General features: G+C 36.9%; 1 protein-coding gene across 12 annotated transcripts in view; it reads left to right on the top strand.

Moving 5' to 3' along the window:
* Positions 1-14,055, top strand: part of CEP70 (centrosomal protein 70) — a 126,742-nt gene that overhangs the window by 94,146 nt on the left and 18,541 nt on the right. For 11 of the 12 annotated variants that reach the window (XM_059391016.1, XM_059391013.1, XM_059391014.1 and 8 more), the window contains 4 exons: positions 10,010-10,156; positions 10,336-10,504; positions 11,411-11,525; positions 12,759-12,838. In XM_059391016.1, coding sequence (XP_059246999.1) covers positions 10,010-10,156; positions 10,336-10,504; positions 11,411-11,525; positions 12,759-12,838 — 511 coding nt within the window. The remainder of the gene's footprint in view (positions 1-10,009; positions 10,157-10,335; positions 10,505-11,410; positions 11,526-12,758; positions 12,839-14,055) is intronic. The other variant, XM_059391018.1, reaches the window with a different exon arrangement.

The following is a 14,055-nucleotide window of genomic DNA, read 5'->3' as shown; positions in this document are numbered from 1 at the left end:
AGGTCAGGCAGACGGGAGTTACGGGGCGCTGTTCTCTGAGGGCGCACTGAGGAGTGGGGCCCCACACTCTCGGCTCCTCTGGGCCGGACCAGGAGGCCGCCATTTGTATTCCCGTCCTCCAGAACTCTACGGAAAGTGCTCAGGGAACAAAAGCTCCTGAAAGCAAACCCGAGCGGATTACTCAGCCCAGCCCCTGGTAAGGGCGGTGCAATTCCACCTGGGGCAAAGAACCTTGAGAATCACTACAACAGGCCCCACCGCCAGAAGATCAACAAGAAATCCAGCAAAGACCAAGTTCACCTACCAAGGAGTGCAGTTTCAATACCAAGGAGAGCAGCAGAATTCCAGAGGAGGAGAAAGCAAAGCACGGAACTCATGGCTTTCTCCCTATGACTCTTTAGTCTTGCAGTTAATTTAATTTTTTTTTCTCTTCTTCTGCTAAAATTTTTTTAACTTTTACCCTTTTCCTTTTTAACGTTTTTTAACTAGTTTATCTAATATATATATTTTTTTCTTTATTATACTTTTCTTTATTCGTTTTCTTTTTTTAATTCTATTCTTTTCTTTTCTTTCTTTCTTTCTTTCTGAAGCTCTTTTTATCCCCTTTCAACCCCCTCACGATTTGGGATCTCTTCTGATTTGCTTAAAGCATATTTTCCTGATTTGCTTAAAGCATATTTGCCACCCTTTAGTATTTTACTTGCTCCTTCATATACTCTTATCTGGACAAAATGACAAGATGGAAAAATTCACCACAAAAAAAAGAACAAGAGGCAGTACCGAAGGCTAGGGACCTAATCAATACAGACATTGGTAATATGTCAGATCTAGAGTTCAGAATGACAAATCTCAAGGTTCTAGCTGGGCTCGAAAAAGGCATGGAAGATATTAGAGAAACCCTCTCAGGAGATATAAAAGCCCTTTCTGGAGAAATAAAAGAACTAAAATCTAACCAAGTTGAAATCAAAAAAGCTATTAATGAGGTGCAATCAAAAATGGAGGCTCTCACTGCTAGAATAATGAGGCAGAAGAAAGAATTAGCAATATAGAAGACCAAATGACAGAGAATAAAGAAGCTGAGCAAAAGAGGGACTAACAGATACTGGACTATGAGGGGAGAATTCGAGAGATAAGTGAAAACATAATTATTGGGATTCCAGAAGAAGAAGAAAGAGAGAGGGGAGCAGAAGGTATACTGGAGAGAATTATTGGGGAGAAATTCCCCAATATGGCAAAGGTAACAAGCATCGAAATCCAGGAGGTGCAGAGAACGCCCCTCAAAATCAATAAGAATACGTCCACTCCCCGTCACCTAATAGTAAAATTTACAAGTCTTAGCGACAAAGAGAAAATCCTGAAAGCAGCCCAGGAAAAGAAGTCTCTAACATACAATGGTAAAAATATTACATTGGCAGCAGACTTATCCACAGAGACCTGGCAGGCCAGAAAGAGCTGGCATGATATATTCAGAGCACTAAATGAGAAAAACATGCAGCCAAGAATACTATATCCAGCTAGGCTATCATTGAAAATAGAAGGAGAGATAAAAAGCTTCCAGGACAAACAAAAACTGAAAGAATTTGCAAACACCAAACCAGCTCTACAGGAAATATTGAAAGGGGTCCTCTAAGCAAAGAGAGAGCCTAAAGTGGTAGATCAGAAAGGAACAGAGACAATATACAGTAACAGTCACCTTACAGGCAATACAATGGCACTAAATTCATATCTCTCAATATTTTCCCTGAATGTTAATGGGTTAAATGCCCCAATCAAAAGACACAGGGTATCAGAATGGATAAAAAAACAAAACCCACCAATATGTTGCCTCCAAGAAACTCATTTTAGCCCGAAGACACCTCCAGATTTAAAGTGAGGGGGTGGAAAAGAATTTACCATGCTAATGGACATCAGAAGAAAGCAGGAGTGGCAATCCTTATATCAGCTCATTTAGATTTTAAGCCAAAGACTATAATAAGAGATGAGGAAGGACACTATATCATACTCAAAGGGTCTGTCCAACAAGAAGATCTAACAATTTTAAATATCTATGCCCCCAACGTGGGAGCAGCCAACTATATAAACCAATTAATAACAAAATCAAAGAAACACATCAACAATAATACAACGATAGTAGGGGACTTTAACACTCCCCTCACTGACATGGATAAATCATCCAAGCAAAAGATAAACAAGGAAATAAATGCCTTAAGTGACACACTGGACCAGATGGACATCACAGATATATTCAGAACATTTCATCCCAAAGCAACAGAATACACATTCTTCTCTAGTGCACATGGAACATTTTCCAGAATAGATCACATCCTCGGTCCTAAATCAGGCCTCAACCGGCATCAAAAGATTGGGATCATTCCCTGCATATTTTTAGACCACAATGCTCTGAAGCTAGAACTCAACCACAAGAGGAAGTCTGGAAAGAACCCAAATACATGGAGACTAAACAGCATTCTTCTAAAGAATGAATGGGCCAACCAGGAAAATAAAGAAGAATTGAAAAAATTAATGGAAACAAATGATAATGAAAAAATAACGGTTTAAAATTTGTGGGACACAGCAAAGGGAGTCCTGAGAGGAAAATATATAGCGGTACAAGCCTTTCTCAAGAAACAAGAAAGGTCTCAGGTACCCAACCTAACCCTACACCTACAGGAGCTGGAGAAAGAACAAGAAAGAAACCCTAAGCCCAGCAGGAGAAGAGAAATCATAAAAATCAGAGCAGAAATCAATGAAATAGAAACCAAAAAACCAATAGAACAAATCAACGAATCTAGGATCTGGTTCTTTGAAAGAATTAATAAAATTGATAAACCCCTGGCCATACTTATCAAGAAGAAAAGAGAAAGGACCCAAATAAATAAAATCATGAGTGAAAGAGGAGAGATCACAACTAATACCAAAGAAATACAAACAATTATAAGAACATACTATGAGCAACACTACGCCAACAAATTTGACAATCTGGAAGAAATGGATGCATTCCTAGAAACATATAAACTACCACAACTGAACCAGGAAGAAATAGAAATCCTGAACTGACCCATAACCAGTAAGGAGATTGAAACAGTCATTAAAAATCTCCAAACAAACAAAATCCCAGGGCCAGATGGCTTCCCGGGGGAATTCTACCAAACATTTAAAGAAGAACTAATTCCTATTCTCCTGAAACTGTTCCAAAAAATAGAAATGGAAGGAAAACCTCCAAACTCATTTTATGAGGCCAGCATCACCTTGATCCCCAAACCAGACAATGATCCCATCAAAAAAAGAGAGCTATAGACCAATATCCTTGATGAACACAGATGTGAAAATTCTCACCAAAATACTAGCCAATAGGATTCAACAGTACATTAAGAGGATTATTCACCACGATCAAGTGGGATTTATTTCAGGGCTGCAAGGCTGGTTCGACATCCGCAAATCAATCAATGTGACACAACACATCAATAAAAGAAAGAGCAAGAACCATATGATACTCTCAATAGATGCTGAAAAAGCATTTGACAAAGTACAGCATCCCTTCCTGATCAAAACCCTTCAAAGTGTAGGGATAGAGGGCACATACCTCAATATTATCAAAGCCATCTATGAAAAACCCACTGCAAATATCATTCTCAATGGAGAAAAACTGAAAGCTTTTCTGCTAAGGTCAGGAACACGGCAGGGATGTCCATTATCACCACTGCTATTCAACATAGTATTAGACGTCCTAGCCTCAGCAATCAGACAACAAAAGGAAATTAAAGGCATCCAAATTGGCAAAGAAGAAGTCAAACTATCACTCTTCGCAGATGATATGGTACTCCATGTGGAAAACCCAAAAGACTCCACTCCAAAACTGCTAGAACTTGTACAGGAAGTAGTAAAGTGTCTGGATATAAAATCAATGCACAGAAATCCATTACATTTCTCTACACCAACAACAAGACAGAAGAAAGAGAAATTAGTGAGTCAATCCCATTCACAATTGCACCCAAAACCATAAGATACCTAGGAATAAACCTAACCAAAGAGGCTAAGAATCTATACTCAGAAAACTATAAAGTACTCATGAAAAGAAATTGAGGAAGACACAAAGAAATAGAAAAATGTTCCATGCTCCTGGATTGGAAGAACAAATATTGTGAAAATGTCTATGCTACCTAAAGCAATCTACACATTTAATGCAATCCCTATCAAAATCCCACATATTTTTTTCAAAGAAATGGAACAAATATCCTAAAATTTATATGGAGCCAGAAAAGACCTTGAATATCCAAAGGAATATTGGGGGGAAAAAAGCAAAAGTTGGCGGCATCACAATTCCGGACTTCAAGCTCTATTACAAAGCTGTCATCATCAAGACAGCATGGTACTGGCACAAAAACGGACACATAGATCAATGGAACAGAATAGAGAGCCCAGAAATAGACCCTCAACTCTATGGTAACTAATCTTTGACAAAGCAGGAACGAATGTCCAATGGAAAAAAGACAGCCTCTTCAATAAATGGTGTTGGGAAAATTGGATGGCCACATGCAGAAAAATGAAATTGGACCATTTCCTTACACCACACATGAAAACAGACTCAAAATGGATGAAGGACCTCAATATGAGAAAGGAATGCATCAGAATCCTTGAGGAGAACACAGGCAGCAACCTCTTCGACCTCTGCCGCAGCAACATCTTCCTAGGAACATCTCCAAAGGCAAGGGAAGCAAGGGCAAAAATGAACTATCAGGATTTCATCAAGATCAAAAGCTTTTGCACAGCAAAGGAAACAGTTAACAAAACCAAAAGACAACTGACAGAATGGGAGAAGATATTTGCAAACAACATATCAGATAGAGGACTAGTGTCCAAAATCTATAAAGAACTTAGCAAACTCAATACCCAAAGAACAAATAATTCAATCAAGAAATGGGCCGAGGACATGAACAGACATTTCTGCAAAGAAGACATGCACTTGGCCAACAGACACATGAAAAAGTGCTCCATATCACTCGGCATCAGGGAAATACAAGTCAAAACCACAATGAGATACTACTTCACACCAGTCAGAATGGCTAAAATTAACAAGTCAGGAGATGACAGATGCTGGCGAGGATGCGGAGAAAGGGGAACCCTTCTACACTGTTGCTGGGAGTGTAACCTGGTGCAACCCCTCTGGAAAACAACATGGAGGTTCCTCAAAATGTTGAAAATAGAACTGCCCTTTGACTCAGCAATTGCACTACTGGGTATTTTACCCTAAAGATACAAATGTAGTGATCTGAAAGGGCACGTGCACCCGAATGTTTATAGCAGCAATGTCCACAATAGAAAGTCCAAAGTCCAAAGTCCACTATGGAAAGAACCTAAATGTCCATCAACAGATGAATGGATCAAGAAGATGTGGTATATATACACTATGGAATACTATGCAGCCCTCAAAAGAAATGAAATCTAGCCATTTGCGACGACATGGATGGGACTAGAGTGTATCATGCTTAGCAAGATAAGTCAAGCAGAGAAAGACAACTATCCTATGATCTCCCTGTAATGAGGAAGTGGTGATGCAACATGGGGGCTTAAGAGGGTAGGAGAAGAATAAATGAAACAAGATGGGATTGGGAGGGAGACAAGCCATAAGTGACTCTCAATCTCACAAAACAAACTGAGGGTTGCTGGAGGGGGGGGGTTGGGAGAAGGAGGGTGGGGTTATGGACATTGGGGAGGGTATGTTCTTTGGTGAGTGCTGTAAAGTGTGTAAACCTGGTGATTCACAGACCTGTATCCCTGGGGATAAAAATATGTTTATAAAAAGTTAAAAATTAAAAAAATAGTTTTAGTTTCTGTTCCCTTTAATCTTCCTTCCTTCCTTTCTTTTTTCTTTCTTCCTTTCTTTCTAGAGAAAGAGGGGAGGGGCATGGCGGAGAGGGAGAGAAAGAATCCTAAGCAGACTCCATGGAGGCACAGAGCCTGACACTGGGCTCAATCTCATGACCCTGGAATCATGACCTAAGCTGAAATCAAAATTCAGATACTTAACCGATTGAGCCACCCAGGCACCCCTGATCTTTAGATTTTTTTCAGTAACTAATATATATATCATGTTCATGATGTATTCTGTCATGTTCATGAAGATGTGATTCAGTAACAGTATTTGTCAATTAAGTATAATTGCATGAAGTATAAATGATACAGAAGATATCTGTAAGAATATATTGCCTTATTGCATGAAGTATAAATGATATAGTAGATATCTATAAGAATATATATTGCATGAAGTATAAATGATACAGAAGATATCTGTAAGAATATATAAGGTTTATGAATTGTACCTTTTTTAATACTCTCATATGTCCCAAGGAACTTCCTAATACATAATGTGTGCTCAAAATTTGTCAAAAGAAAGAAGCAAAATAACAAATTCCAAGTCAGCAAAATGAAGATGATGATACTGAATTTAAAAAAATAATAAAAACATACCTGTAATTGATGAGAGAATCTTCTCATTCACCTAATTTCTTCTTCCCTTTTTATATAGGGATCAGATAGAGCTATAAAATAGAAAACATTTTAATTGAGTGATAGTGTTAGATTAATATACCTATCGTATAGACCTGAGTCTCTTCAGTTTATATCTTAGCAGAAGGTAAATAATTAGTAGTTAATTATGTAAACCATGGTTAATTATGTAAATCCAGTCACCGCTTGCTAGGGGGTTCTCCCAGTAGAAGGAAATGGTGCTAACCCCACTTTAAAAAGATTTATTTATTTATTTTAGAAAGTGCACATGAGCAAATTGGGGGAGGAATAGAGGAAAACAATACTGGAGCAGAGTCCCTGCTGAACAGGGAGCCCAGTGTGGGGCTTGATCCCCATGACCCATTAAATCATGACCTGAGCCGAAACTGAGAGTCCCGCACCTAACTGACTGAGCCACCCAGGTGCCCCATCATGCTAATCCCACTTCAATTCCTCTCAAGGAAGATGGGCTAGAACATGCCCAGCCTTCCCAAGAGAAGGTTAAAAACTAGAAGAGAAAGGAGACAAAAGAAAGAATCAGATGAATAGATAGTTACTGATGATTTACTATGTTCAAGGCATTGGGGAGGTAATCAGAAAAGATGAACTGGGTGGCTTAGTCAGTTAAGCATCCAGCTCCTGGTTTGGCTCAGGTCATGATCTCGTTGTTGTGGGATCAAGTATCTCATTGGGCTCTGCACTCAGCATGGAGTCTGCTTCACATTCTCTCTCCCTCTCCCTCTGGTTCTACCCCTGCTCATACTCTCTCTGTCAAATAAATGAAGTCTTTTTAAAAAAGGAACACAAGATTCAGACTAATTGGAGAGATAAAACTTACTAAAAAATACAAGATAAAATTTAATCATTTAAGATCTCATTAGAAGAAATGAATGTTATAAAAACAGCCCACGAAAGGGGGCACCTGGGTGGCCCAGTCTGTTAGGTGTCTACCTTTGGCTCAGGTCATGATCCCAGGGTCCTGGAATTGAGCCCCCCATCTAGCTCCTTGCTCAGCGGAGAGCCTGCTTCTCCCTCTCCTTTGCCCCTACCCCTGCTTGTGCTCTCTCACTCTCAAATAAATAAACTCTTAAAAACAAAAACAAAAAAAACTGGCCCATGATGAAGTGCCAAGTGAATGAGGTAGATGACTTGTGCTCCACATTCTGGACGAGGAAATCCCCCCAAGAAAAGCTTTGCTAGTGGTGGTAAGTTCTTGCTACTGTATAGTAGCAAGACACTAGAAGACGACAAAGAGTAAACTCTGTAATTAGAATATTCTGAGGACCCCTGAGAGGAATTTAGTGGCTCTGTCACTGAAGTAACTCATCAATTTTAGGCGGTGATTCAGATATTTATTACTGCACAATCAGGATCCAAATTGAGAAACTATGTTAAGTTCTTTGTGGCCTCATATGGAAGGTTTTCTTTATTGTAGTAGCCTTTAAGGTTGGGACAGCCATTAGTTAGGCTAGGACAGCCCAGATTAGTTTTTTTCTTAGGATAGATTTGGCTTAAAAGAGAAGGATGGGAAAGGCAGAAAGTGCTGTCTGCTTTCCAGGGAAGTTGAGCTAGACATTGCTTTCCCAACCCAGTATGCTGTTGTACCTTGTGGCTTTCCCATTCCCCAGTGCTCTAGAGGCCTGCTGTATAAAGACAGGACATTGGTTGTACATCTACATCTCCACAGCTGAGCAATGTGGAGAACAAAGGAGACCCTTTTTTAGATTTTTCAGGGCTTGGTGGACTATGGTACAACCATCCTGTCACTGCCAAGTAGACCAGAACAGTTCTTTATCTTAACTATCTAATACTTTATTCCCAAGCAAAATTTATATTTGGTGTGCTTTTTACTGAAGACCGTTTCTTTATAATCATACCTTGGTGGTGGTGCATTGGTCAATTAAAGTATTTATGCTGCAACTTCTTGACTTTTTCAAATTCTAATGGCACTTACTGTTTAAAACATTCATTTGATACTGATGTATTGCATAGAATTGCTGAAATAGTAATTGCTTTCTTAACAAATGAGAGGTAACAGATAACAGTATGTAAGGTCCGGGCAGTCACTGGAGAATGATAAATAAGTTGAGGACAAAAATAAGGAGTTGGAAAAAGAATTTCCTATGCTTCTTTCTGTATTTTAGGATTGCACTAATACAGTAACCACTAGCCACATTTAGCTTTTGATCACCTAAAATACACTAGTCTCAATTGAGATGTACCGTAAATTTAAAATATCTACCAGATTTAAAAGACTTAGTAGAAAAAAATAAAATATTGATTATGTATTAAAATAATAATATTTGGATATAGTGGATTAAACCAAATATATTATTAAAATTAATGCTACCTATTTCATTTTGCTTTAAGTGTGGGTGCTCAACAATTTAAAATTACCATGACTATAGTGGTCCTTTAATAAGCAATGTAATGGGACAGATGGTAGCTATACTTGTGATGAACATAGCAAAATGTATAAACTTGTCAAATCACTAAGTCATATATCTGAAACTAATGTAACATTGTGTGTCAACTATAGTATTAAAAACATAAGTAAATAGAATTACTCTGACTTACATTTCTTTTGGACATCATTGTTCTAAAGGGCCAAGCACTGTTCATGCACATAGCAGATGCTCAGTAAATGTTTATCAGTTGACCAGTTTTAAACTTCCAGTAGCTTTGTCCTTTGTGCACAGGTTAAAAAAAATTAGGAGAACCTGTCTAGGTCAAAAGGATTAAGTAGGCTGTCAACAAAGATTAAGTAAAATTAATTTGATTTAGAATCTTTTTAACTATTTTTTCAAATTAAAACCTGCCTAGAAATAAATGCTATAATGGATGAATATTGAAAACATTATCCTAAGTGAAGGAAAGCCAGTTACAAAAGGCCACTTACTGTATAATTCCACCTTATGTGAAATGCCTAAAATAGGCAAATCCATAGAAACAGAAAGTATGTTAGTAGTGACCTAGGTGCTGGGGATAGGAAAGAATGGGGAATGGCAGTAAATGTATATGGGATTTCTTTTTGTGGTGATGAAAATGTTCTGAAATTAGATAATAGTGATGGTTGTACATCTCTCTGTAAACTGAATAAAGTTACTGAATTGTACACTTATAGAGAATGAATTTTATGTGAATTATATCTCAGTAAATCTGTTAATAGAATTATTTAAGGCCAAAATATAAAGGATAAGCTTATTTTTTATCCATCAACAGTGCAAAAATAATTACTTAAATAACATAAACTACTAATACATAATATCATTACTTTAAATATCCAGATTTGAGATAATCAATATATCATGTCTTTTTGAAGCCCTGTATTTACCTGGAGAAAACAAATTTAATAGACTCTTTCTAAACTGGCAATGGTAGTCAAAAAAATACTGACGATAGTTTATATATATTAAACCTGCCTGAATAATATATTTTATTAGCATTGTTACAGAAACTTTTTTAAGGTCAATAATACCATGTTTTTTCTTTTGTTATAAAGGATTTGTATAAGTCCTTGAAAATACTATCTGCAGAACTGGTGCCTTGGCATAATTTTAAAAAGCAGGATGAAAATGAAGGTATCAGAATTGAAGATCTGTTGTTTATAGTAGATACCATGTTAGAAGAAGTTGAAAATAAGGAAAAGGTAATGATTAATACTTAGTAAATGTTTACTAAAATTTTAATGTAATCTTATCTTAAAAACTGATAGTGAAACAGATACTGATTTTATTCTACTAAGATTCTTTTTCTCTTTTTAAAGTTTTTATTAAAGTCTTGGGATTATTTTAATATGTGAATGGTTTCTCCCTCTCTTTTGGACAGGACAGCAATGTGCCAAACTTAAAAACTTTGCAAGCTATTGTTTCTCACTTCCAAAAGCTATTTGATGTGCCTTCTTTAAATGGAGTCTATCCTCGAATGAATGAAGTTTATACTAGGCTTGGAGAAATGAACAATGCTGTGAGAAACCTCCAAGAACTCTTAGAATTAGGTGATGACTTTTGTCCTTTCTGGCCCCTATTTAAGAATTATTCCTAGAGGGACGCCTGGGTGGCTCAGTGGGTTACAGCCTCTGCCTTCAGCTCAGGTCATGATCCCAGGGTCCTGGGATCAAGACCTGCATTGGGCTCTCTGCTCAGCAGGGAGCCTGCTCCCCACCCCCCCCTGCCTGCCTCTCTGCCTACTTGTGATCTGTCAAATAAATAAATAAAATTAAAGAAAAAAAAAAGAAGAAGAAATTCCTGCAGCACCTGGGTGGCTCAGTGGGTTAAAGCCTCTGCCTTTGGCTCCGGTCATGATCCCAGCGTCCTGGGATCTGCCGCCTCTCTGCCTACTTGTGATCTCTGTCTGTCAAATAAATAAATAAAATAAATATTTTTTTTAAAAAAGAATTATTCCTAATAAACAAAAAGTAGGTTAAAAAATTGAAAAGTAAAAAAACTGAGGATAACTAAAGCATAAAATATTTGATTTAATGATGATGAAATTCTTTTTTAAAATATCCTTTTAGGGACACCTGGGTGCTTTTGTCATTAAGCATCTGCCCTTGACTCAGGCCATGATCCCAGCATCTTCCCTGTTTGGTGGGAAGCTTGCTTCTCCCTCTCCCCCTGTTTGTATTCCCTCTCTTGCTGTGTCTTTGTCTCTCTTCAAATAAATAAATAAAATCTTTTTTTTTAAAGATTTTATTTATTTATTTGACAGAGATCACAAGTAGGCAGAGAGAGGAGGAAGCAGGCTCTCCAAGGAGCAGAGAGCCCAATATGGGGCTCGATCCCAAGACCCTGGGGTCATGACCTGAGCAGAAGGCAGAGGCTTTAACCCACTGAGCCACCCAGGCGTCACAATAAATAAAATCTTAAAAAAAATAAAATATCCTTTTCTTTCTCTCTTTCAGATAGTTCATCCTCATTATGTGTGTTGGTGAACACAGTTGGAAAATTGTGTAAACTGATTAATGAGAATGTGAATGAACAGGTTATGCAGGTATTGGGACCTGAAGACCTCCAAAGGTATTTATTTTAAAAAGTATCTTCCATAGTGCTTGGATTGGTGAAATTAAAGACTTTCAGAACTTCATAAGTTATTTACCTTTCCTGTTTGGGTTAGCGTCTTTTAAATAATTTGACAATCTAAAATAGTCTCACACCTTATTGATGGAGAGAATGCCAAGCATTTTCAAGATAAAAAGGGATTGTAGGGCCTGTAAGTTTATATAGGGTGAGTCAGGACTCCAGCATTATTGCTATAAGCATGTTTCCAAGGGAAAGTATATATGGAGAAAGTCATACCTTGTTAGCAATTTCATGTTATTGTTCTGAATATATGAAAAAGTCCTATTTTTAGTATACTACCATAGATCATTTAGTAATTGCTAACAATGTATTATTTGATTAGAAGATAAATGTTAAGGAGTTTTTTTTAAAAGCTAGTCATCTCTAAAATAAAACCTGATTTTTTAAAAAAAAAAAGGAAACATAGTTATACCTAAAGCAACTCTTCCACCTCCCCTCAATTTTATATTGTAACATATATACATATACCACCTATTCCACATATTCCGCATGTTTTCTAGGAATATCTGGCACTTGAGTTTTCTGATACTTGATGCTTTTAAAAGGAACATATATCTCACTATTGGTCTTTTTCCCTTTCCCACATTTACACATTTCCCTTTCCCACATTACATTAAGTTTAATAAGATACAGGATATGAAAAACAATTTTTAGAAAATGTTAAAAAGCAAGATCTCTTGGGGCGTGTGGGTGGCTCAGTCAGTTAAGTGTCTGCCTTCCGCTCAGGTCATGATCCTAGGGTCCTGGGATCGAGCCCCACATTGGGCTCCCTGCTCAGCAGAGAGCCTGCTTCTTCTTCTCCCTCTGCCTGCTGCTCTGTCTACATGTGCTCTCTCTCTATCTCCCTGTCAAATAAATAAATAAAAATATTAAAAAAAAAAAAAAAGGAAGGTCTTTTAAAAATTCTCAAGCTTTCCACATTAGGAATGTTAAATAAATATAACTTTGGAACACATGTTTACACTGATAATAAGAATTTTTTTTTTTTTTTTTAGAAAAGTCATATTAGATGAAAAAAGACCTTTTTAAAAGGACGGATTGCAGTAAATGATTATTAAATTTATATTGAAGTTAGGAAATTTCTTTCCATTTTGAAAATGTTTTATTTCAATCAGATGTAAGAACCTTAAGTTGGAAATTCAGTGTAAACTGTGCATTTTTCTTTAAAAGCATTATCAACAAACTGGAAGAACATGAGGAATTTTTCCCAGCATTTCAGGCATTTACTAATGATCTACTTGAAATCTTAGGTAAGATCTTTGTTGGTAGTGGTTAAATTTCGAGTCTTAAGATGTCAATGGGTTTGAGAGATGAGTGTTCCTTAGTCGCTGTATTAGTGCTTTTACTTAGAGTGTTTTGGTAGAAGGTGTCTAAAAAACACTAAAAGTTCTGGAAGTATACTGCTAACTTGTAATTAGAGTTGGTTGGGGTTGGTCTATAAAAAAGAGAAGCACATAGCCTTGAAAGAGCTAAGGGCTGCCTTTATTTTGAAACTGTAAAATGAGAAATGGTATTTCTCTGGGTAGGCCCAGTTAACCCTGACTCTGGCATGGCCTAATGAGAAATCTTTGTAGGATTTATGATTTTGAAGGTGTTTAGTTTGGTTTTTTTTCTTCCTTTTTTTTAAAGATAGAACTTACCTACTGTGTTTTTTTAAATATACAAATTAAATTTCTTAGGTGGTAAGAAGTAATCTAAGGTAAACATCTGTAGAAAAAAAGAAATAAATCTGTATAAGGGAGAAGATACATTTGTATTCTCAGTCAGATTGAGGGTTCTATTATTAGTATTATCTTTTAAAGGGGAAAAAATGTAATTTGCTTAGGAATCATAGGCAAAATAGTGACCCAAGGCTCTCATTTTAAGTGTGATTATATATGGCTATAAAAGTAATTTATCTTACTATTAAGAACACTTTAAGGTTTAAAGTGATTTATTCACTGATGAATTTTTTTTCTATATAATTCAATTGAAAGATTTTTTTTTTTTTAAAGAATGCCTCGTTGACATAGGAAATTAAATTAGAAGAAGGGGGTGCCTGGCTGGCTCAGTGAGAAGAGCGTGCAGCTCTTGATCTTGGGGTTGTGAGTTCAAACCCCACGTTGGGCAGAGAGCTTACATAAAAATAATAATAAAATTAAATTAGAAGAGGAAATGAGGTTTAGTAGAAGATAAGGGAATGAGTAAATTAAAATTTGGTAAGAAGATGAATAAATGAAAAGAAGCATCTGACTAGAATACCTGCCCTGGTAAACATAAAGGAAGTTTTGTGGCCAGTTTTATGTAGACTGTGGAAGCAAGGGGGACAGTGACTGTGCATTAGGCATGTGCATATATTTGAAAAGAACATAGCAAGGGGAAATGTAATTTGAAAGCTAAACTTAAAATGAGACATGAAATTGTAGAAATGTGTTGCCTCATATCCCCAAGACCCTCATTTCATAAAATAATGTGATTTTACATGCTT

The sequence above is a fragment of the Mustela nigripes genome, chromosome 2, assembly GCF_022355385.1.
Source record: "Mustela nigripes isolate SB6536 chromosome 2, MUSNIG.SB6536, whole genome shotgun sequence".
NCBI classification, from domain to species: Eukaryota; Metazoa; Chordata; class Mammalia; order Carnivora; family Mustelidae; genus Mustela; species Mustela nigripes.
This window is presented reverse-complemented; position numbering and strand designations above follow the sequence as displayed.